Below are 26,683 nucleotides of genomic sequence, written 5' to 3' on the forward strand. Positions count from 1 at the left end.
TTGATGTATCTTTTGCAATACTCCCATCAGTGTTTCTCTCAACCTTCCATTCCTTCCTCCACTTCCTCGAGTACAGACATCACACGCAGGATCACACTACAGTCTACACTCTGACAGCTGATAACAATATGACGCGTGTCCTTGCACTGAAATAACCCCAGACGATTTTAACACGCAATAATAGAAGAACATAGGCACTAAAAGGCTTGAAAAATTGCATCACTCTCTTTGTTGCCTTTCGAAATTACTGTTTAAACTTGAACCACATTACAGTGACCTTGAGGAGAAGCGGGAATAGTCGAACGAATAACTTCTACTAGTACAAGTGAACTCGTGCCAACAACTCATCAACTCATTACCCCACACAAGGCGCATTTTGGGGTTGGCTGTCACGAGGGAGCAGTGCAGAGGTGTGTAAGGCTTGTGTCAGTAATTGCTGTTGGTTAATATACTCCTGGTGAAAGGTGAAGGTTGTCTGGTCACTGGGGCTTGTGTGTCATGTAAGGGTGTGTCCCCGTGATGAAGGAAGGCCACAAACTGTCTGCTGCTGCTAAAGGCGGTAAGGTACGGACAGTGAGAGGCAACAGTACGTGCAAGGCAATCAATGTGAGCTGCGGTGCTGAGTGACTGAATGACGGACTGATTGACTGGTTGGCTGATGGCTGATTGACTGACTGAGTAGCTCAATGACTGACTTAGTGACTGGCTGAGTGGCTTGATTGACTGATTGACTGTTGACTGAATAACTAAGTGACTGACTGACTGAATAACTTGAGTAGCTGATCCTCGACTGAGTAATTATTTCGTCATACTAATGATTAAATGAATGAATGAGCGAATAAACTATAAGAAAAAATGAATAAAGGTACATGGAAAATACTGAAATTAAAGGTGAACCATGGAGAATATTAACTGATTCAAAACTTACTCGTAATTAAAAAAAAAAAAAAAAAAAAAAGATAGCATCTAGAAAACAGTGAAGAAGAGGATGATTATGGAAGAACGTTAAAGAAAGAAGTCAAAACAAATAAGCCGCAGCTCAGGTAAAGAACTAAACTCACTTTTTTTTTCATCCTAATGCCTGCAATTTGGAAATATTACATTTTTACATAAAACACACACACACACACACACACACACACACACACACACACACACACACACACACACACATTGAGGTGTTAATTTTTTTTATCAGTTTAGTTATCTAAAAAGAAACACCCAACATCTAAAAAAAGAAAAAAAAAGAAACACATACATAAAGAAAAGAGCAACAGAAGTGATCAAGACATAATATACCAACAACAGTCACTCCAGCTCACGGAAAAGACCAAGACCAACAGTATCCATACACAGCACAGCAGCAGCACAGACCACATCACATACCACAGACGCCCATCAACACCCTCCCGCCCAGTCAGTCTACTCACCCTGACGCCGACAAACTGGTCATGCAGGATCACCCACGAGAGGAGGAACACGAAGGAGACGTGGGCAGAGTAGAGAGCCATGACGTCAGTGCAGTCGAGGATCCGAAGCGAGTAGACGTGCATGTAGTCTGTCACCAGCCACAGCATGCAGAAGAGGCAGCACCGGGTCATGAACTTGCCTGGGGTGGAGAGAGGGAGAGGGGGTGGTGAGCTGGGGTAGGTACTCGTGGTGGTGGTGGTGGTGGTGGTGGTGGTGGTGGTGGTGGTGGTGATTAGTGAGACTGTAGAGGTTAAGTAGAAGTGAGGGTGGAAATGAGTGTACTTAAGTGAGTGAGGTTGTAAATTAAAGCATTGAGTTGGAGTGGGTGTAGACCACATGGTGTGTCCGTGAGGGAGAATTTGTGAGTGAATGAGTGAGTGGGTGAATGAGTGTGAAGGAGTAAGTGGGTGAATGAGTGAATAAGATAAGAATAACATTAAATATCAAAGAATGTGAAGATCTACTTCCGTTCACAATCTTCAACGAATAATAATGAACATGACGAGCTGCTCAGTAACAGCTTAGGTTTGCTACAACATTTTTTCTTCTTTTTCATGGAATGAGTTATTTGAGAACGGCCTTCTGGCTGGTGAGAAGCAATGACAGAAGAGGGAGTGTGGTGAGTAACAGTGGCTACTGAGTTATAATAGTCAGTGCAGGCATTTTTTTTTTTCCTTTCTGTTGACGTGCGTTTGAGTATGAGTGAGTGAGTAAGCGTGAGTGAGTAAGAGTGAGTAAGGGAGTGAGCGAGCAAGAGAGCGAGCGAGCTTTGAAAAATAACAACAACAAAGAAAAAAAAACACCAAAGAGAAAATTAAGCGGAAGAGCGAACAAAGATCCAAACACTAAATGAAAACACAAAACACCAACTTGCAATTTTTTTTTCACCAGATATCCGGTTCTCTCTCTCTCTCTCTCTCTCTCTCTCTCTCTCTCTCTCTCTCTCTCTCTCTCTCTCTCTCTCTCTGGCTCATGTTCCCCGTGCTACCATTTTTCTCTCTCTTTCTTATCTGCCTTCCTGTCTCCTTCTCCGCAACTCGGTCTCGTGAGCACAAAGACAACCCACCACGGAGGAGGAGCTGAAAGGCCGCGGCATCCCACCGCTATACTGCCGAGACACGACCAACAAAAACTCTCTCTCTCTCTCTCATCTCTCCTCTCTCCTCTCTCTCTCTCTCTCTCTCTCTCTCTCTCTCTCTCTCTCTCTCTCTTCCCGTGTGCGGTTCAAAAAATACTTTCATCCGGTTTCTTTTTCTATTTCTGTTTGGTCCACTTTCCATTCATGTCACCCCATCTTTCCCACACTGACTCACCCACACGTCCACGGATCATCTTTTCCTTCCCCTCAGTCATGCATTCCTTCCCCAGCCTCCCTGTTTACCATTTCACTGTTTTCCTTCCTTTCCCATACGACAACACGAGAGAGCGGCATGAGGGAGAGAAGCAAGAGGAAATACTCGTAACTTAACTAACACGTTCATGTATAGCGCGCATTGCTGCTGGCAAAGGAAAGAGAGAGAGAGAGAGAGGAGAGAGAGAGAGAGGAGAGAGAGAGAGGAGAGAGAGAGAGAGAGAGAGAGAGAGAGAGAAAGAGAGAAGAAAGATACATCGTCCCATTTCCCCTCTTACTCAAGATGAATACCCAGCATCACGACTCTCAAGGGAGGTTATCCGAACAAAAGTAGCGTGTTTTTACCGGAAAATAATCGGAAATGCAGGACGCCAAGGGAGTGTGAGTCTGTCTAGCCAAAATCTAGCCAGCCATGGCCAAGCAGACTAAAGATGAGGGGACGCTGAAAGGAAAGAGGGAGCGAGTCTCTCTCTGGAAGGCTCGGAATGGTGGTCATGTTCCTCGTCCTGCTGCGACGTGACAAAATGGAAGGGAGTGACGGGTATGAAGGGACCGTGGAGTGATGCTTGTGCTGTGTGTGTGTCTGTGTGTCTGTGTCTGTGGACCGTATTCCTGAAACACTGCTGCACCACATCCTCACTACATTCAAAGAGTCTTAAGTTAAAGTCACAAAGGTTTTTAAAGGTCTTTTTACGTTTCTAGTGACAAATGAACAAGATTTCTATACTCAACGAGGTCAGTGTGTCATATTACACCAATCGTCATGAATTTTTCTATGGACTGAGTGCAGTATTTCACTGATCATTCACCTACAATATCAAGACGTCTTAAAGGAAAAAAAAATCACTTTTTATGTAAATTTACTACCCATTTAAAATGGGATGAGTTTCTGTGTTTTTAATCCGATTTTAGTTTTCTTTATATGGAATTAAGGAATGAACATTCCTCTACTTTTCCAAGTTAGACAATCCATGGATTCGAAAAATAATAGTACTTATGAATTTTGTATTAATGTACTCATTCTCTACTATTTTGTAATGTTTCCATCCTCCTTGTGACCAACCAATACAATCTAGAAGAAAAATCTAACTATCAAATGTTGCTGCTTTACTTCCCTGTCCAAAACTGCAAACAGATTTAAGATCGATTAAAAACTTTCCAATCTCAGGAATTTTGAAGTTAAGGCAATGCACTTTTGAGATACGAGCATTTGAAGTTTTCCTTACTTTGTCGCCCTTTAATCTTTTTGTGTGCAGTTTTTTTTTTTTTTCCAACAAATCTTGCTCTCTCATAATTCATTGTATTCTACATTAGTATGTGGTACAATGTTTCATTCTGAAGGCCACTGGTCACCTTTTTTGTAAAAAAAATATTTTGCACACATGGTGGGGGTGTCATGAGGAGCCACCTCATTCGTTATTGCCAGCTTTTCAGTGTGCACCTGCCTCGTATTCTTCACCTGCTTCTATCTTTCTCTTCTGTTTTTTTTTTTTCTGTTGCATACTGCATTTCTCAGCATTTCCTTGTGTTTATTGATCAGTGCATGTAGTGTGTGGTGTGATGTGGGAAATCCGAGGTGGAGTAAGAGACTTGATGCCAGGTATCCAAAGTTGTGTTCCAACACTGTAGCACGGTAGCAATGGCATGACAAACTGCAGTAACAGTAGCAGGGGCAACACCAGTAGAAGCGGTTGCAGAAGAAGCAGCAGCAGTAGAAATAACACCAACAGGTGTTGAGGCAGCGTTGGTGATGGGAGCAGCGTCACTGCTGTGTGAGGCTTGAAATTGCCTCAAATTGTTCTCTCTTTTCTTTTGCTTTCTTGCCTTTTGCATCAACTTCTTATTTGAGAAGGCTATCTTGACATATAGTCAAGGGTGGCAGGGTGCAGGGAAATGACGGGAAAAGAGGGACAAAGATAGGTAGTCCTTCTCGTCAGCCTGCCTCTCGCGCCAATGCCTCGGGGCCTCGACAGCCAGGCCACCACAATCAGATTATCGAGGATCGGTCATGCACTTTAAATTACGAATACAATCGAGAAAATACATAATTGTGTCTTCTCACGGAAAAATTCAGGAAAGAGTTATTTTACAATGATAACGGGACCTTTAAATGACGCGTGATCCACTACCAATACCGCTTAAATGCGCTTTAAAGGGCTTTAAATTCATCACGGAGTGAAAATAAGTGCACTATTAAATTCTACATATCGTGTTTTCTCTCATTACAATTCATCGCAGAAAATGATTTATTTGGGTAAACTAACCTTGCTGAGTGCCTTAACAAGAGAAACATTTTGACAACCCTGCTAATCATCTCTGTGACCTTGGAAAATACTCGTGGTGAGAGAGCAAAGCGTTATAGAATACTGGCATGTCTGTGTGTGTAGGGAGCGTGGGCTAACGCTCCATCAACACGCACTGTGTAGGTGTAGCAGGTGTGACCTTGATGGTGGTGGTGGTGGTGGTGGTACTGAGCGAGAACAGCAGTAGGAGATGAAGGGCCTGTCCACCTCATGAAGCGTCCCTCAGTGATGCACGAGGCAGGTAAGAGCTCACAACCACAACACTTGGCATGATCACGCATGCAGCGTCCATCACAACAGTCATTCTCTCCTTCTCCTCTCCTTCTTCAACACATTCTTCTTCCTTCCTTACCCCCATCTTCCTCCTACTCCTCCACCGCCTCACTCTCCTCTTCATCTTCATCCCATTTTCCTGTTTTTCCTTTCCTTTCTGCTTCTCCTCCTTCTCCTCCTCCTTCTCCTCCTCCTCCTTATCCGCTTCATCTTCATCACATTCCTCTTCCTTTCTTCTCCCATTTCCTTCTCTTCCTCACACACAGCATATATATATATATATATATATATATAGAGAGAGAGAGAGAGAGAGAGAGAGAGAGAGAGAGAGAGAGAGAGAGAGAGAGAGAGAGAGAGAGAGAGAGAGAGACCCGGCAAGAGGTAAATTACAGTTCCGTGAGATAACAAGAACTTACAGCATAATTAACCATATCTCAGCACGGAAAGGTCTGTCTTCCAGCTTTCCCTTCCCTTTCTTCCTTGTTTCCCTTCCTTTGGTCTTCCTGCAGCGACCTTTCATTTTCGTCTACTCTTTCCTTCTCTCTCATCTATATGCTTGCCTTTATAGTTACACCCTCAGTAAATTAGGCTCCTATTTTCGTCTTCCGTCTTCCAATAAATTGCAGTCTTTCCTTGTTTTTTTTTTCGCTTCCCTCCTCAAGTTCTTGTGCTCTGTGATGTGTCGTTAAGTAGTTACTGATAACTGATAAGGCGCCAGTGACAGTAAGTAGCGTGACTGTGCTGCATGTTATCCTGCATCATGTGTGAGGCGCATAGTTGTGTAATAACCGATAATATGCAGAGGTTAAGACACTGATGGTACTTGTAATGCACAGGTTGTAGGTGAAGTAATGGTGCTGTACGTTATACTGAATCAGGAATGTTAATAGTGGGATTCCAGTGAGTAGTAGATGATATAAACTACGTGACAAATTAGCATTACTCTTGATATCAACCCTTTCACTACAACACAACTATTTTCCCGTATCCAACCATCAGTTTTTAGACACTTATGTGCTACAGACTCAAACTGTCCTGTAGCTAAATTAATTCTCTCTCTCTCTCTCTCTCTCTCTCTCTCTCTCTCTCTCTCTCTCTCTCTCTCTCTCTCTCTCTCTCTCTCTCTCTCTTCTGTATCCATGCAAACATTTTTTTCACACCCTTTTCAAAGTTAACAAAGGAAGATCGCAGCAGTGAAAGGATTAGGTAATGTACTGTAATACGCTATCCAGAAGCAAGAATACGTATGGTGCAGCTATGTAAGCATTAGTCCATCAAAACAGTTATAGCATGTGATGCAATGATGCTGGAGGTTATCGTGAATATATTGTATGTATCATCATTAGTATTTCATCTGAGTACAGTGTATCTATTGCTGTACTGTAAAGGACTGTTTCATGCTTGTGTGTGTGTCCTTACATTGAATAAAATCGTTTTCTGGTATGAATGTAATCTCCAGCCTATCTACCTTCTCTATACCACTTACTCAACCAGTTCCTCCCTTAATGCCTCGTGTAACAGTCCTCTCATAACCATATTACACCCTCAGCATCCCAAATAGCCATCACTTTACTGAGAGTTTCCTCGTTTATATGCATGAGTGAGAAGCAAAGTTCCTGCGTGGTTTTGTTGCTTGTAAACGTCACTATAATTAGTTAGTGTGTGTGTGTGTGTGTGTGTGTGTGTGTGTGTGTGTGTGTGTGTGTGTGTGTGTGTGTGTGTGTGTGTGTGTGTGTGTGTGTGTGTACCTCTAGGATCTATATAAAACCAAAAGAGGGACTGGCTCTGAGAGCGAGTCATCATCAGCCTCTCCAGTTTCCTCGTCGTGTCCCTTCCTGACTTAGGCGGTGAAAGTCTTTGGTAGCCTCGCCCCTGGGTCTCATCACGGAACGAATGGAGGGACTAATTCTCAGAGGGCGGCATCATTGGCCTCTCCACTTTCCTGCCTTTCTGTTGTTTCTTCTTACTGAGTTTGCCCGTGGGTCTCATTAAGCCCTCACTGTGCTGCACTCCCTGTTAACATTCACAGCACTGGAAGACTGTCTGCATGGACACATAGATACGAAATGAGAGAGTAAGAAGTCAAGTTTTGTATTTTCAAGCTACAGAGTTATTTAAGACACTAGCATAAGTATGAGTGTCAAAACGTAAATAATTGGGGAGAAGATGCTCTGGAGGAAAAGGATTAAGAAACTGGTGAAGAAAGGAAGGAAATTTCGAGATCATCATCATTGGCCAGTCTAACTACCTCTCTGTCTTTCACTGCTCCCATTCTGTCCTCACGTGTAGTCCTTGCCGAGCTTCCCACTAGCCTTCATAACAAACTGGTGTCGAGAAAACCTATGCAGAGGATGATCCTCATTACCCAGCCTCACTCCTTCCATTCTCTCTCTCTCTCTCTCTCTCTCTCTCTCTCTCTCTCTCTCTCTCTCTCTCTCTCTCTCTCTCTCTCTCTCTCTCTCTCTCTCTCTCTCTCTCTCTCTCTCTCTCTCTCTCTCCATGCCGTTCTTCCTTCGTCTTTTGTTTTGCGTCTTCTCTCCCTCTCCTCTGTCCACTAAATGACTAAAGCCAAGAAAACTTTGTCAGGAAAGCTACACTGGTGTTTTTTGTCCCGTCAGTGTTAGTAACAGTTCACTGCGTGCCTGCGGCGTAGGTAGGATGGTTCTTGAGTGTGTGTGTTGCCTGTGTTCCCAGTGGATGGTGGGGTGCGTTCTTGTGTGTATTGCACTGCTGAATCTCGCAATGGTCTATCAATAATTGTTCAACTATGAAAGTTGTTGCAGTGCTCATTCATCATATATACTAATGACAAGTCCACACGCGCGAGTATTAGTGTAAGTTTAAATTTCGCCATCAGACTTGCAAGGGATCTGTAAATTTGATCACAGAGCACTGTCCGTAGACTTGTATATCTGAAAGCCCTTTGGATTCCTATCTGCATTTTTTTTTTTTACACTATCAGCTCGTAATGGTGCGTCCTGAGGCGTGGTGGCGTGACGGGCGGCGGCGGCACGAGGTAATTTCACGGCAGGTATTGGCTGTTATCGAGTTTGCACTGAGCGTCCCTGGCTGATGGCTTGTTTTCGATGTGACGGTTTGCCCTTGCTTGTGTTTCAGCCTGAAGTGAACCAGTGATGTGATGAAAACCTTCCACTCTTTAACTAACGCTGCTTTCATTCTTCTATACTTTTTTTTTATACGTGTCTTTATTTTATCAACTTTCAGAACTCTCTCCATGGAGTGAAGACACCAACACTGACCAGCCGCCAGTCACCAGCCTCGACAAACTCCTTATCTTTCTTCCATCACGGAAACTACCCATAATTTTTTCCACCTTTAAAAATTTTCCATCTGATCTGCATCACCAAAAAAAAATTCCCAATTAATCTTCTACCGTCAACAGTTTACCATCACCGATTTTCTCCGGCACCCAAAACACCGGCATTTCTTTGCACTGGTCTTCACACTGTCCACACACTTCTGGCGCCCTTCCCTCCACGCCTGACTACTCTGTCACATGTAAATATAAGGTGCATTGATAAACAAGTTACATTTAAGGTCGTAATCTCGAATCGTGATGAATAACCATGAAAGGTCGCTTGTTGCTCGCCGTTTCCTATTTACCAAGAGATTAAGAGATTCGGTAAAATAATGCAGAACTTTTCCAATCTGAAACAGGTGTCCCAGGGGAGGCGGGGAACAGACTCTCGTTTTCTTTACCTGCCGTGCTGGAGCGAGAGGCAGCCGGGCGTCACTCCTCGAGGGATGAAAGGACACGTCTCTATTAACATGTCAAAGTCTACAGTGTAAGTGACGTGAGGAAATGCATCGATTTGAGTTAACGTTTACACACACACACACACACACACACACACACACACACACACACACTCCTCAAACGTAAACCAGGTAAAATCTGTAGGAGGCGGTCAGCACACCACGCGTCACCTCAGCGCCAACCATTGCACCGAGGCAAGTGGCCCCGCATCCCCTCACTCTCTGCTGCCTTTAACTTGCCTCTGCCGAAAGCGTTCTTTGCTTTGTGAAACTTTATCGTTCGCACACTCCTTCATGTTCCTGTCGCAAAAACGTAGAACTGGTGACACAAAAATATCGAGAATGGGAAGCAGAAAGTACAGTCACTAGAAATACTGTGCGCGTCTCTCATCATTTCCATCCCTCTCGGCACGTTGCATTCTTTCGATAATATTTTCAGAAGCCTTCCTTATTTTATGATGATGATGATGATGACGCAGTTTTCATCAGCTTTGCTCCTGATCTTCCACAACAGAGCTTCATTATACAATGTTTTTTTTTTTTCATATTTCTCGATATTTTGACTTCCTGCAACACTGTGTTCTCTAGCCACGCTTATACTAATATTTTCCATCCTAGTTTTTCACATTGTTGACCCGACCTTCCATTGGTAATCAAGAACACAGTGTCTAATGTTCATCAGTCTTGCATCAGTACACTCCCCACTTCTCTATTGTCTTGCTCACGTATTTTTGCCACTGTAGTTTTGTTCAGTCAGCTTTGCCTTTGTCTTTTATTCATCGAGGCCAAGCCGAGACCCTTCATCCTGCAGGCAACGTCCATGATCTTCTAAAACCCAATCATTCTAGTTACCCCGCCAGGAGCTTTTCTGTACTGTGTTTCTCTGACGTAGCCTCATCGAAGTAGCCTCATCCTTCTTAATGCTGCTGTTCCTCCTTTCCTCTGAACTATTATCGATTCCACGCGTGAGGCCTTCCTGTCTGTGCCTAACACACTAAAACTTTGGACGATAACAACATATAACACTACAATATGATCCTCGCACGTTCAAGACAGAAAACTAGTTCTCCCCACTGAAAATATTCCTTTTACCAACAATAATCCTAACCAAGAATCACCCTCGTCCATCTCTTAATACTCGAAATATATATATATATATATATATATATATATATATATATATATATATATATATATATATATATATATATATATATATATATATATATATATATATATATATATATACAGATTTTTTTTTTTCATGTCAGTTTTCATTATTCTGGTGGGTTGTGTCCCAAAGCTAGTAAAACAATCCCCAATTATTTTTCAGTTTCCCAGCTCTCTCTCTCTCTCTCTCTCTCTCTCTCTCTTAACTTACTGAAAGTGATGCCGCGGTCCCTGAAGTTCTGCGCGATGGTTTTGAGGGAGACCTTGAGTGAGTCCTTGTCCCTCCTGAAGCAGAAGAGGCAGGTGAGGCAGAGCGGGCAGAAGAGCCCCGTCCAGGCCGTACAGAACCGGGTGGTGAAGAAGGGCGCGTGGAACACCTCCCTTTGCTGCAGGAACCAAGGGGAGGCAGGTGTTAGCGTTGGGTTATGGGCTTACGTGAGGGGTGGCGATTGTTCAGGGGACTGGTGGTACTGTAAAGGGGATGTGGGCAGTGGTGGTGGTGGTGGTGAAGAGGGAAAAGGAGGAGGAGGAGGAGGAGGAGGAGGAGAACAACAACAAAAACAACAACAACAACAACAAAAACAAGAGCAAGGAGGAGGAGGAGGAGGAGGTCAAGGACGACGACGGTGACAAGGACAAGAATGAAAATGAAGGGACGAAGAAAACGGAGGCAAGGTGGTGATCTTAGTATACGTTGTGGGTTTGGTAATTTTTTAGATGACAAGAGGGACACTGAAGGAGCAGACCTGTTGAAAAGCTACGCAATGAAGGCACACAGGAGCGAGATGTAGGTAAAACACATGCAATAATTTTCGATCGGTTCATTACACATTCGCGTTCAAAAGCAGAATCTCGAATCCCAAACATTTGCTTTATCAAGCACACCAGCGCCAGAAACTCCTCGCCTTGTTGTATCATCAAAATAGTCTAATACAGCAATTGCATTTTTTTTATGTGGTTAAGCTCATCACTGCGAAGGCACAAGTCATTTTTCCCCAGCAAGCAAAGTGTAGTGGTGACGAGATCACTTTGCTGAATGAAGCGTTCCAGCACATAGAAAGTAGAGTTCCACCTAGTCTCTACGTCTTGAATTAGTTTCTTGACAGGAACACCGTGCTGTAGGTGAAGCTGGCTCAGTTTGACAGAGGCTTTGACACTATGGTGGAAAAAGACAACAATCTGTTTTACTTTATCTTTTGTTATTTGCATTTCTCTTACATTTTTCACTGAATCCTGTACAACTAAATTTAGTGTATGAACAAAGCATGGAAGATGACGCAAATTCATGATGTTCTTTATTGCTGAGCTCATACTGGCAGCATTGTCAGTAACAACACAATATACCCATTTACTGCATACATGTGTTAGTTCCTCTGCTATATTCTGTGCTGCATGATTTTTTGTCGTTATTACTGTCTCCAATACAACAGATCTAAAATTAAAATCATGAGAAATGAAGTGTGGTGTGACAGTGACAAAGCCTTTTGTTTGCCTGCATGTCCAGATGTCTGTGGTCAATGCAATCAATGTCTTTAGCTTTTTCAAGTTCTTTACGGACTTTCTGTACTTCTTGCTCATAAAGAAATGGTAAATGTGTTCTCGTCAACACTCTGCGACTGACTAGGCATCTCATGCCAAGGATTTAGGCCATGAACGAAACTTTTAAATCCTTTTATCTTCAGTTATAGATAGTGGCTGATGATCTTGAACAATCGTTTTCATTAAAAGGTGATCAAGTTCCTTCTTCTTAGCAGAGTAATTTTTGTAGAACTGAGTCCTGTCAATCGTTTGATATAAAGTAGGCTACACCGTGGCTGATGATGCTCCTGCTGGTCTCTGATTCCCAGCCATATCTGACACAGACTCTTCCCGCATCTCCTCGTATTCTAATGGATGTTTCGTTGGGAAATGCTTAATCATACTTTAAATATTTCCATCATACTTAGTGTGCACACTAAGCACACAGTAGCGTCAGGCATTATTTAGTCCATGTAGGTCCAGACTGGAGCTTTCCTGGCTCGTTTTGAGGCCATGTCTGGTGTCGCACTGTTGCAGTACAATGGTAAATGGCTATTTCTGCGAGACACACTCGTCTTTCCTCCTATTTCTTAAAAACTGTATGAATATTTTTGGAACGCCCTTATACTTTTTCTATGACACGAAAAGTTACACTTCTATAAGGAAAAATTTTGTAATTTAAATTAATACATAAACATGGTCCAGTGCGTCACATCTTCCTTCTCTGAAGCAGTGGTGCCGTTTTCCCGTAGCTGGTAGTGACGTAAAATTTCCGCCGTTTTCTATTGATGTGAAAACTGAAGAGAACGGGATCAAGTACGACAGGTAGCCAGACACTTCTGTAAATTGACTATGTATGCAGAAACATTTTGTATAATTACATAAAATTAATTGTTTCAGCCTTCCTTGCATTTCAGAAATTTAAAAATATACACTGTGGCATTTCAAAATATACAACCTTGGCAGTTGCAGTCGGAATGATGTAGTGAACAGCTAGCTGTCATCTAACTGACTGTCTTCAACCTTTGTGTCCGCCACGATGTAGCTTCTGTTGCTGTCTTTTATCGCTCTTTTCACTCTGCTCTTAGGAATGAGCTAACTGCATGCCTCTCCCTCGCCTTGCAGCAGAATCCTCACTTGTGTGGAATGAATGGTTAGCAGTTAGTCTTTAAACGCGTTTCCGGCCACAATTTTCGATAATATTTTCTACTGACAGTTTCATTACCTTAATTTTCTTCATCACTGCCTTCTAAACCTGATGCAAAAAAGAGATGACGAAGATAATGATGTAGTCCGTCACTGTGTGATTAATTGTCATCATCATTTTGTTCGTTTTCATCGCCATCATGTATGGATACATCATGGGTTCGCACGTAAGTGTTAGCATTATCATTTTCTTCATTTTCTTCAGAATCGCTTTCTTCATGACTTACTTCGCTTTCACCGTCACTGGTGAGTACAACGTCGCTTTCCATATCATCACTTTCACTTGTTTCATTTTCTTCAGGAAAGTCACCTCAACCTAATGCATAACAAAGGTAAGGATACTGAGTATTACTTGCTTCTGCCAATACTTGCGAATAATTTCCTTCATTACTTCCTTTATTGTCATCGTCACTAGCAAATAGATCCTCGCCTTCATTATCCACATTTGCATTCTCACTGTATTCGATTTCTTCACCACTGTCTAATAAACGTAATGCCCAAAAAAGATGACGAGGATAATAATTGTCGTCGTCACTCATTTTTTTTTCCTTGGTCTTTTACAAAAACAGTAGATTTTTTAAAATTATATCATATGACAGTCAGTTCAGCAGAAGACCTTTTTTTTTGGTTCCAGATACGTTCCCCAGCCCGTGCACAAACGTCCTCGCTAGATAAAGTAAGAAGAGCTGCTAGAAGTGTTAATCAACTCCCGCGATGAGGCCAAAACATGAGCCCTGACACAACAAGTGTTAATGAATTCCCGTGATGAGGCCATGGTATCAGCGCTGATATAATGCTTATACCTGTGTCACCAGGCACATTAAAAACGTGCTGGCAAAGGCTTTTTCAGCACATTTCCCACAGCATAACTACACTCTTGTTCTTCTTGTTTTTGGCCTAAGTAATTCATTTCATACCCCCTTTGTGTATTCATGGAATGTTATAGTGCAGGATCATCTGTTACCAGCACGAAAAAAAAAAAAAAAAAAAAAAACAGCGGTATGATATTTGTCGTTTGTCTACAACTTCCGTTCCCACGCCTTATCTCTGATGACATCACTATCGCTTCTAGACATAGCGCATTTTCTACATATGGTACAGAGAGAGAGAGAGAGAGAGAGAGAGAGAGAGAGAGAAACCGCCACTTGTGCATTTTTAACTAATGGTGTGATACAACGTCTCTGTCCATCTATCCATGTGATGCTGAGAGCTTGTAAGTCAACGACAATGTGTCTCCAATACTTCTGGTCTAAATGTAGAATAAAGTAGCAATTATACGTAGATTTAGGAAAAAAGGCATATGTAAAGCAAAGTTTTGAGGAAATTTTGCCATATGGGAAAAAAAGAACATTATATATATATATATATATATATATATATATATATATATATATATATATATATATATATATATATATATATATATATATATATATATATATATATATATATATATATATATATATATATATATATATATATATATATTCATTATCAAAAGGAAATAAATTAGTTTACCAAAAAAGCATGATTAGTGTGTAGAAAGCTATATGTACAGTAAATAAAGTGATCACCCGCCAACATGAAGAATACTGCATGATCAGATTTAGTTGCAGACACACAATAACATTTCTAAACTAGGTTCAAATGTTCTACAGTCACCTTGCTGAAGTGGAATCTCACTCAAAGCCATTAATGATTAACAGTATTCATATGGAGGCAATTTCTCTGTTTTCGCTTTATGATATTCAGTTTAAAGAATAGCCGTTCAACATCAGCATTGGAAGTTGGAAGCGACAGGTCATTAAGCGCAAATGTAACAAAGGTCCGGTACTGGAGATTTCCCATGGCGTCTGTAAGTGTCATAAAATGAACATAGAGTAGGCACATATCATACTTTGGTCTTTAAGATGGTGTGGGAATTTATAAAACTGAACAGTTCTCCACTCGTTATGAACAGCCTGTTTATCATACATATTGGTGATCCTTGGCAGTTCATCCATTAAGTCGCTGAGGGATGACATGTTTGCTCTGGCGGTGGGATCCATTACTTTCCCGGGATGCAAATATCGTGTCAACATCCATAACTTATTATTTATGTCGTCTTTTCTTGATTTCTTGATATAGTACAATAAGAAAAGTCCTACATCTTAACCTGATGTCAGTCATCATATCTACATTATTCACATATTCTGGTGCCTGAAACAACGAGTGTAATTTTGCCCCAAGGTAAATTTGATGAACAGGTTTGTGTAGGCTGCCGTTTGCTGGGTTGATATCATATAAGGGAACTTTACAAAGTAAATGCTCCTGACAAATGGAATGTACCAAAAACCGATACAGGCTAGATATTTGTCATGAATCGAATGAAGTGTTGGCAAAATGTAATTCAAGAAATGTAGATAGCAGACTATTGCTTGATCCTCTAGTGCCTTCCTAATGTTTTCAACAGCCAGCAACCTACAATCATAAACCTTACTCTGAAAATACACCTTTGGGGCACTCCACTGCTCCAAAACCCTTGCCACAGCCTCATGTAATGATAACCACCTTGTTGCACTACCATGTAGTATTTTGTGCGGTTTTAAATTGCAGAAACCCTGGAATTCCTGAAACTCTGATTTCCGATTTCCGCTATGTGCAAAATAATTATATATGTTTCGTAGCAATTCCTCGCATGCACGAGGCAAGGTTTTAGCTGCTTCACTAGCACACAAACGGATGCTGTGGAAGACACATCTAAAGACAGTAATGCCTGGACATTCTTCTCTCAGTCTGCTGGTGACGCTGTTGTAGTTACACATCACATTTGATGCACCGTCTGATGCGAAACCAGTCAGATTGTCTAATGGGATATTATCAAGGTTAAGGGTTAGCTGCATCCATCCCCAGAGTACACAGCGAACCATTCATCTTGGCGTGTGAGGATGTGTGCTTAATTCTTCACCTTGTATGAGTGCGCCTTCAATGTTTTCATCCCCAGAATACACAGCCAGCTTTTGAAGGTAGCTTTGGAGGTTTTCAGAGGGCGCACGTGAGGATAAGCGCTCATTCCTTCACACAAGACAATGTACGAGTGCACCTCCCGGAAGTCAGTGATTTATGTAATATCTCAAGGCTTCAGAATATACGGACAGCGATTCACGTTAGCTTTTGAGGTTTTCAGAGAGGACTGGCACTTAATACTTCACAACAGACGACACTTTCCGAGGGCCAGTGATTTGTGTAGTGTTTCAAGGCTTCAGAACAGACCGAGAGCCATTCACGTAAGCTTTTCACGTTTACAGGAAGTATATGATATGATAAGCGCTCAGTCCTTCACATAAGACAGTTTATTAAGGCACCTCCCAAAAGCCAAAGATTCATGTAATGCTTCAAGGCTTCAGAAGGAACACTCGCTTCACAAAGGTATCGGTGCACACTCTATAATAAACATTTCGAGACCAGTGACGATACGTATTGGGAAAGGAGTGCTGAGATGCCAGCCTTCATGTATAGGTAGAGATGTATTTCGACAGTCTCATTCCACACGTTTCGAATCACTATATAGAAGTACCCATACACTGATCCTTTCCATCTTGGCTGCGTAATCTGAATACAATACTACGGTCAATTCATAAGTGTCGATCATGCCGTGCACAGATAGTCTTTGGAGCGAGTGTGTGTGTGTGTGTGTGTGTGTGTGTGTGTGTGTGTGTGTGTGTGTGATTTGTCCCCCATTCCTTTATACTACAATTTACGAGGAAGACATCAGGAAGCAGAACGCTCATGCAATATTTTGAGGTTTTTAGAAGGTACGATGCAATTCTCCTTACCATAATATTTTACAAACACTCCTGGAGAGACTGAGAACAAAAAGGATAAATTGATGAACGAATGATACTGTTGCTTCTTCTTCTCAGAAAGTACAAAGCGTGTTTTGATGTTTTTGTAATCCTGCTTCCTATAATACAGTTCACACTCCTGGAAAGAGAAATCATTAAAAGGATAATTTGATGGACGGGAATGTTACTGATGACTGACTACACCCGAGTTTTAGATCCATAACTGTAAGATCCTGATAACGCCACTTCTAGGTTCCAGTCAACACACACACACACACACACACACCACATGTGTAAGACAACGACGAGCTGCTGTGAATTAATAAAGAAATATTACTGTTCAAGGTAAAAATCAGGCTATTTGTCAGGTGTGCAATTTTACTACAGCTCTCACTTTCGTGTCACCAACCCGTGATTTGAAACGGTCTGCGCTTCTACACGAGCTGTTTTCTAAGGCCGCACAGATGATCAGTTGAGCTCCCAAGGATGTTTTTCCTATTGATGGTACAGAATACTGGTTGAACTATCATTAGAATTACGACAACTCTCTTGAAAACCTCAATAACTTCCACTAGGGCCTCATAGAAACTAATCAGGAAATGTCTGAATCAGGAAATGTTTGAAAATGTGATCCCTGTGTTGCTGCAAATGCTAAAATGCTTCCAACTGTGTTTCGCATTAGTTAAGATCGAAGCTTCAAACCGACGCTCCAAGTTTACGTTAGACTTTCCCGTTGAAGCAGTGACAGTTCTCCCCTACAGTCCACTCTGGTTACTTGCCAAGTGAAGCCTTAACTCTGACTGCTACAACTTTTTCTCAGCTTATTACAGTCTGGCATAAGTTTAGACACCGATTTTAAAGACAAGACTCGCATGAAAAAGGTACCATTGAATATCTAGTAAGGCTTTCTAGTATCTGTGGCTTAATTTTTGATGAGTAAAACTTCCTAGTGAAAAGAAATGTACAACTCCTACAGGTGTCAGAGGATTAAGATGATAAGGGCTTCCTGAATTGCACACTACAAGCCCCTTACATTTGAGAGCGTGTGGCAGGAGCAAACTCATTCGGGCCTCACCGTCACGTCCTGAGTATCCTCGTATTAATTCACCTTTACGAAATTTCTCCACGTATTCATTAAAACTTGATGAGGTAATTAGCAGAAGAGGGTGTGCGCTACGTGGCCTTGAATTGGAAACAACGTCCAAGGTTTTGTTACGACACGCAATGGAAACGATACACGCCACACATAGAGATAGATATAGATAAACAAATAGAAAGACAGATAGAAAGACATAGGAAGACATAAATAGATAGGCTGATACAGAGAGATAGATAGATCTCGATAAACAGACCAACAGATACGCAGAAAAAAAAGATAGATAATCAGAATAATTATATAAAATAAATAGAAAGTGATAGAAAAATACTTACTAATATTCTCTTGACAAACACGTGAAAGCTTTAACATCACATAACCTTTTAAAACATGATAAATATTACATTCATGACCAAACACAATATACACTTCACCTCCATTAATCCGAGAGAGAGAGAGAGAGAGAGAGAGAGAGAGAGAGAGAGAGAGAGACCAAACTGGCAATGGTGTTGAAAGCAAATATGGGATACGGTAACCATGAAACAGTGAGCCGCGGCCCTCAGGACCAGCCGTGACCCGCCCCTACACCACTCAGTAAATCGATAAGCCTCATTAAGACGACGAGGAGGAGGCGGAGTCAGTACCCGTCGTCCCCTTCAATCGTCCTCTCCATTGTCAATTCCGAGATCCCTTATCTTGGAGTTAGTGAGACTCGGAAGTGTTTTATCCCCGTAATAAGAACGTAAGGGAAGGTGCAAGGGGTCGCTAACTGGAAAGTCAACACGTGGCGGTCTCTTATTTTCACCCTCCGTCACAAGAACGTAAGAGAAGTTGCAAGAAGCCAGTGAGCCAACACGTGGTAGTTCAGGTGTAATGCATGTGTCCACTCAAACTAGGTGCACATATACATCACCGTGCCAGCAGCCATTCATACCCTCCGCTACCAGCAACAGTAGTTATGGTCACCTGACTTGTTGCATTCCCCCATAATGTGTATCCTGAACCGTAAGTCTTTTGATATGCTGACAAGTTCAAAAGAAGGGCTAGTCTACAAAATCAAGCCGTGTACCAAAGTAAGTCAGTATGTACTTGTAAATTTAAGTGAGAAATAAATAAATCTGATAACTGATTGATTCTTACTAGATCAGTGGACTTGGGATTGAAGGAAAACACTACGGAAAGAAATGCGGTGTGCTACTCGACTTCTGATCAAGACTATACCATTAGATCACGCCTTTCTTTTCCTTTATTCTGTAGCTAGTTTCCTCTAATACTGCGGCTGTAAGTGTTGTATAGGTAAGGCAGGTGAATGGGATCAACCTAACTCTCTCCATGAAAGGCAACAGCAGAACGTTGGCGTAATACGTGCTCTTGTTTCATCTTGTGTCTCCTTTCATTATCATATTCCACTTATTTTAGGAAAAGTAATGTAGCTAAACAATCTCGTTAGAACTTAAACATATATTCCTACTCGAAATTAAGTAATATTAACTTGAATACTTGAATACCCATCATTCACATTCATAAATCTGTCTAATCTTCTCTTATTTACCTTTTTTTTTTTTTTATTGTTCTAACTAATAACCTCGTAACAAAATGTATTCCAGCCTTGCCATCCAATTTAAGAACCAATATCCTCCTATCTCATTTTCAAATCCAGCTTAATCAGAGTTGAACCCGTTACTTCTTATCCAGTCTGATATCTAGGCCAGTCATGTATGAAAAAAGTATTAATGCGATGGTACAGATTGATAAGGAAGTGTGAGCACAGTGCGGAGTGACGGGCTGAGAGGCGAGGTGGGCTTGATGAAGGAGAGGAACAGACGGTAGGGGGTGATGGACGTGTTGTAAATCGTGAGGAGCGGAGGGTGGCAGGTGAGTGGCAGGCAGTGGGTGGTGAGGGTGGTGAGGGACGGGCATGAGTGTGTGTGTGTGTGTGTGTGTGTGTGTGTGTGTGTGGAGACGTGGGGACAGAGACGTGAGCTGCGAGTGGCTTGGAGTATCTGTGAAAGAGAAGGTAGTGGTTGGTAATGAGATGCACTGATGTATGTTAGGGAGTTGTGAGTGAGGAGCAGGTGTTTGAATGGTAGAGGCGCTGCGGCTAAGAAGGAAGTGTTACGAGTGATGACTGGGAAGTGTGGCGGAGATGAGGTGGTTGTGTGTGATGCTTAGGTTCTTATATACAATTCCGTGAAAAATTGCATCAACAAGATCTCCCCTCAAGATTTCCCCAAAAATACGAGTGACTACCGTATTAAGTTACGATCTCATGATAAACTAGGCAAGGAAAGGTAAGATGAGGTGAAGTGAGGTAAGGTAAGGTAAGGTAAGGTAAACTGAAGCGAGGTTAGATTTAGGTCAGGTTAGATTAGGTTACGTTAGATCGTTGGGTTAGGTTGACACATTTGGTGTTATTACATTAGGAGAACTTTATGATGTAGGGAATTATTTCAATTTACGTTTGCAGAGAGGAATCTTCATGTGTGGAATTTACTCAGAAGCAAGGTGGTTGTTAGAGAAGTATTGAGTGGCGAGGAGGGGGTGGAGCAGGTGGTGAGGAAAAATGGTGGATCATTATGAAGGAGAGAAGTGGTGCAGTGGTGGGTGAGTGGGGTGTGGGGTGGCAGTGGGGGGTGGGCGAGCAGGTGTTGCTTTCAGCGTGTACACACCGTTTTGGTCGTCTGGGAGAGGAAGGCCTTGCTAAGACGAGCACACTTGGAGGGCTGACCATCACGGGGCTGTCCGCGGCCGAGGCTGAGGGACAAAAAGGAAAAGAATGTTGGACAACTTACTCGTATTTCTCAGTTTCTTTTTTTTTCCTCACTCTCTTACATTCCCCCTTCGCATTTTTTCCAGGAGGAAGCAGCGCTGCCAAACATGCACTCGCTTCTAATACTTTACCAGGCACTTTCTAAATTTTCCTGGAGCAGAAAGTATCTTTTGTCACTGAGCCGAGAGGTATTCAGTGCTTTCCCTCCATTCATTCCACGCCCTCACCCTGGATTACATTTACTGCGGTACAAAGAAAGGATAGGAAAAGAAACAGATAGATAGATAGATAGATAGATAGATAGATGGATGGATGGATATACAAATAGATAGATGATTCTTCTCTCTCTCTCTCTCTCTCTCTCTCTCTCTCTCTCTCTCTCTCTCTCTCTCTCTCTCTCTCTCTCTCTCTCTCTCTGTCAAGACCTACTTAACACATCACAAAGGACACAAGACAAACAGCCTGTGACTGTCGTTACAAGCGCAGTCAGGCAGATGTATTACACAGGATGATGGCGTTATGCAAACCCACTCAAGTCCCGCGGGTCAAGATGAGGGGATCTTGACCACACACACACACACACACACACACACAGTTCTCAGTATCGTCCTTATTACCTCTCCCAATCGTCTGCTAATCAGTCAATCAGGTATATTTCACGTGAGAATAGAAGACAGGTGAATAGTTAACATGTGGTAGTAACAGTAGTGATGTAGTAGTAATAGTAGTAGTAGTAGTAGTAGTTAGTAGTAGTAGTAGTAGTAGTAGTAGTGTAACATCTTTAAGCTCTATGCACACACCAGTGAGTTTTGTAGATAATAGGCGTGAACTGACTGTGTTAACGGACAGTTCCTTTCCTTCCAGAGCTAACAACAAGGCTCCCCATCCCTCTATAATCAACACGAGACTCACAGATTATAACTGTTAATGCCCCTCTATAACTTAACTCCTACCTTGAGGCACTGAGGTGAGACTGCGAGTTTTTGAGGCTTGTGTTGTGGGTGGTGTTCAGTGACGTGATGAAAACTTTTTTTTATCTAGTGATCCGCTTCATCAGAAAACCTGCCAGTTATCTACCTTCTTGATCAGCGTTATTGAGCCGGCATCTCTCCAAGGCTTATTTTACTTCCTCCCCCTATTATCTACATGTATGACTTATACCTGCAGTATTATTATTATCATTATTATTATTATTATTATTATTATTATTATTATTATTATTATTATCATTATTATTATTATTATTAGTAGTAGTAGTAGTAGTAGTAGTAGTAGTAGTAGTAGTGCTGGTGGTTTTAGTGGTAGTAGTAGTAGTAGTAGTAGTAGTAGTAGTAGTAGTAGTAGTAGTAGTAGTGCTGGTGGTTTTAGTGGTAGTAGTAGTAGTAGTAGTAGTAGTAGTAGTAGTAGTAGTAGTAGTAGTAGTTTAGTTTAGTTTAGTTTATTGCCATATCACCAGTATATACAATGAACAGTTATGTACAGGTATTGTTGAGGCATTAGTCTGCTGAGCTAAGCTCTTAAGCAGACATGACATAGATTAATTACAGTAATACATGTTTCCATGACGGCAATAGGTAATAAATTAAGATTAATGATTATATTACAAACAATTTAAGACAAAAACTTACATCCTACAGACAATCATGACATTAATAATCACACCTTTCCATAAAAAAAGAACTGCATTTGACATTATTGTGCATTAATTGATAGACTTTGCAATTTATGAAAATGTTTTTTAAGTTTACTTTTGAATATATTGAAATTAGTTATAGTCTTCAAATCATCAGGTAAAGCGTTCCAACACGTAGGTCCAAAGCAATGTATTGAAAATTTATACAATGTTGTTCTATGTTGTGGACAAATCAAGTTGATATTATTTCCTCTAGTTCCTTGGCTATGATGAATATATCTAAACAATTTCCTGGTACTCCTAATTTCATTTAAGTCATTATAAACAGATAAAAGACAAAAGTATTGCAATAGGTAATCAAATTTCAGTAATTTCAATTCAGTGAACAAAAACTGTGTGGAATCATGTTTTCTTTTGAATGTAATGGTTCTTAAAATCTTTTTCTGCATTACAATAATTTCTTTTACAACTGAAGGCCATGTACAACCCCATAATGATAAACAATATATAAAATGAGGATAACATAGTGAGTAATATAGATTTTTCAAGGCATCAATTGTTAGGTTACGACGAATTTTGTACAATACCCCACAAATTTTTGACAATTTCAAACAGAGTGATTGTATATGGTTTTTCCAGTTTAAATTCTCATCAATTAAAACCCCTAAAAATTTTGTACATGAAACCCTTTTCAATTCACATCCTTCCATATAAACTGTCCTCATTCTATGTTCCACAGATCGATTTTGAAATAATATATAATTTGTTTTTGTAACATTTACCTTTAATTTGTTAGCAGATACCCATTTACTAATTTTCTCTAATTCAGTATTCAAGGCAGTATGCAAATTATTTAAGTTATCATCATGTAAAAGAAGATTTGTATCATCAGCAAATAATACATAATTAAATTTTTCAGAGGCAATAGAGATATCATTTATATATGTCAAAAAGAGCAATGGGCCCAGTATTGACCCTTGAGGAACTCCTGTGTGAATAACTTTTAGTTGTGATGATTTTTTATTACAGTATACTGATTGTTTCCTATTAGTTAGATAACTTTCTAATAATTTTAATGGTGTTCCTCTTACTCCACTATTGTAGAGCTTATCAAGTAAAATTGCATGATTCAGTGTATCAAAGGCTTTCGAAAGGTCTAAGAATATGCCTGCTACATAACGTTTCCTTTCCAAATTACTGTAAATTTTACTTGTAAATTGCATTATGGCTTTTTCAGTTGACATGTTATTACGAAAACCGAACTGATTATTTGATATTAGATCAAAATCTTCCAGGAACCTCCTTAATCTTTGAACAATAGCTTTTTCAAATATCTTGCTAATAGATGGTAATATAGATATTGGTCTATAATTATTTTCATCGTCAACATCACCCGACTTAAATATTGGAATCACTTTAGCTATTTTAAGTTTGTCGGGAAAACAACCTTGCTGAAAACAGAGATTAATAATGTGGGTCAGAGGTATATCAATGTACTGTGCTGTAATCTTTAGCAGTCTAGGTGGAATTTCATCATATCCTGGAGCAGTGTTTGTTTTTAGATTGCTTAAATACATATTTATTTCTTCTCTAGTATTTCTTCTCTAGTAGTAGTAGTAGTAGTAGTAGTAGCATAGTAGTAGTAGTTAATGTTCTTGTTCTTGTTGCTGTAGGTGACTGAATAGGCAGTTAGTACCATTACTAAACAAATATTAACAACAAATATTACTTCAAACAAATATTACCACCACCACCACCACCACCACTACCACCACCACACATCACAGACTCATGAAAGGGGAGAGTGACTGAGAACCGCCAGGGAATATGAGGTCGCGTCTTTCCTTCCCCTGAGATGCTTCCTGTCACAAGCTCATTAACCAATCCTGTCGCGGATGGGAGATTGCGTGGCTGTCTTGCGTGGAGGGAGGGAGGCAAGTGGATGGCACAGGTGGAGATCGACTTGGTGACATTATTCGTCACTATCACCATCAGGGAGGCGAGTGGCGGGCAGGGCGTCTGTGAGGAATTACTGCTACTTGTTTGGGTGTTTGTCTTTCACGAGTGTGCGTCACGCAGTAATGAAAACGTTACTGTTGCTCGTGATGCTTGATGTAATTCCTTTCCTATGACACAAGAGCAGTCACTTGAGCCAGTAATTCTAAACACTGGTCAACATTTCCATGTAGGTGATGACGTCTGACAGCTGCGCCCTTCTGCTTCACCAATGCAACCACTGCCTACGTGAATGTCATTTGTATCCTACACACACCACACGTGGATTAAAGACGCTTCCATGAAAAACACTAATGAAAACACAGGCACACACACACACACACACACACTTATAACACCAAACGCCACACCTTCGTCTCGCCAGACACACTCGAGGGCCATCACCACCAGTGCACCAAGACCATACTAATTGAGTTTCTTAAGTTGCATGAAGAAGGACTATCGCAGACGAATGGGCTTGATGCAGGCACTACGACACACACTGTGCTTACTGTGTGTGTGTGTGTGTGTGTGTGTGTGTGTGTGTGTGTGTGTGTGTGTGTTTTCTATTATACGAGCGTTGCCTGCCACATCAATCTTTAAGCATGCATTTCCTTCCTAGTGTCTTTTATTGGTAATATAGGGAAGGTTTCCTGGATGCTGGGCCGTGGTGTTGTCAAGGGCGGAGGCAGCGGCACAAAATGAGTTAATTTCACGGCAGGTATTGACCATTATCGAGTTTCAGCTGCGCGTCGTGGGCTGACTGCTCGTTCTCGTCGTCATCATTTGCCTTTCTTGGTTTTTTTTCCGCTTGAAGAGAATCCGTGACGTGATGAGGAACGCTCCAGTCTTTAACTAACGCCGCTTCCACTTTTCTTGATCAGTTATCTTTTTATAAGCATGTTTCCTCTGCTAACTTTCACTCCTGTTACACGACAAACTCTCCAAAAGACCAACGCTGACCACCCGCCACTCAGCAGCCCTCAGCACTCTTCACTGTTCTCTGTCACTAAAGAACTTCCCTTCCCTCTTCCCTCACCAGCAATTTCAAGTAACTCACAACGCTTGAAATATCCATAAAGAGAGAGAGAGAGAGAGAGAGAGAGAGAGAGAGAGAGAGAGAGAGAGAGAGAGAGAGAGAGAGAGAGAGAGAGAGAGAGAGAGAGAGAGAGAGAGAGAGAGAGAGAGAGAGAGAGAGAGAGAGAGAGAGAGAGTTGAAAGGGAAATGGATGCATGAGAATCTTCAAATGCACTACAGGAGTGAATGATAGTATGTGTGTGTGTCTGTGTGTGTGTGTGTGTGTGTGTGTGTGTGTTGCAATTTGTAGAAGGGTTTCCACGAATGTCAATGTGGCTGAGAGAGAAGGTAAGGAATGTGAAAAGGAAGAGGAAGAGGAAGAGGAGGAGGAGGAGGAGGAGGAGGAGGAGGAGGAGGAGGAGGAGGAGGAGGATATAGTTAAATGGCCAATCGCTGACGTAATTAATAAAGGAACAATAAGAAGGAAAGTTAAGAGAAAGCACTGTGCAACATTAATCAATGATAGTAGTTGTAGTAGTAGTAGTAGTAGTAGTAGCAGATGTAGATAACTGTAAAAGAAAGTAATACCATCACCAATAAGCATTATCACTACCACCATCACCACCACCATCACCACCACTATCACCATCACCACCACCACCACCACCACCACCACCACCATCAGTAACAGGAACACTTTCCTTCCCCTGAGATGCTTCCTGTCACAAGCTCATTAATCAATCCTGGCGAGGGCGGAAAGGCTGCGTGGCTGTCTCTCGCATGGAAGGAGGGAGGTGGGTGGATGGCACAGGTGGAGATTGACTTGGTGACATTATTAGTCATTATCACCATCAGGGCGACGAGTGGCGAGCAGGGCGTCTGTGGTCCTTCATCAGAATAAGGAGCATAATCTGATCCACTTCTGCGCGGCACGTCCGCTACTTTCAAAAGCTCCTGTTGAAGCTGTACGTGTTTTTTAGTGTTTTTTTTTCTTTTTATGGTTCTAGTGAAAGATTAATAAGATTTCTACATTAAGAACATAAGAACATAAGAAATAAGGGAAGCTGCAAGAAGCGACCAGGCTTACACGTGGCAGTCCCTATATGAAATATACTTACCTATTTCCACCTATCATCCCTATCCATAAACCTGTCTAATATTCACTTAAAGATCCTTAATGCCTTAGCACTAACAAGATGATTACTGAGTCCGTTCCACTCATCCACCACTCTATTCGAGAACCAGTTTGTTCCTATTTCCTTCCTAAACCTAAATTTTT

General features: G+C 41.4%; 1 protein-coding gene across 1 annotated transcript in view; it reads right to left on the reverse strand.

Moving 5' to 3' along the window:
- LOC135097952 (uncharacterized) overlaps window positions 1-26,683 on the reverse strand; it is a 152,321-nt gene that overhangs the window by 11,259 nt on the left and 114,379 nt on the right. Inside the window, exons 4-6 of the mRNA XM_064000092.1 lie at window positions 20,658-20,742; window positions 10,556-10,730; window positions 1,431-1,609 (exon numbers count right to left, since the gene is read on the reverse strand). Coding sequence (XP_063856162.1) covers window positions 1,598-1,609; window positions 10,556-10,730; window positions 20,658-20,742 — 272 coding nt within the window. The 3' untranslated portion in view covers window positions 1,431-1,597. The remainder of the gene's footprint in view (window positions 1-1,430; window positions 1,610-10,555; window positions 10,731-20,657; window positions 20,743-26,683) is intronic.

The sequence above is a fragment of the Scylla paramamosain genome, unplaced genomic scaffold, assembly GCF_035594125.1.
Source record: "Scylla paramamosain isolate STU-SP2022 unplaced genomic scaffold, ASM3559412v1 Contig37, whole genome shotgun sequence".
Classification (NCBI taxonomy): domain Eukaryota; kingdom Metazoa; phylum Arthropoda; class Malacostraca; order Decapoda; family Portunidae; genus Scylla; species Scylla paramamosain.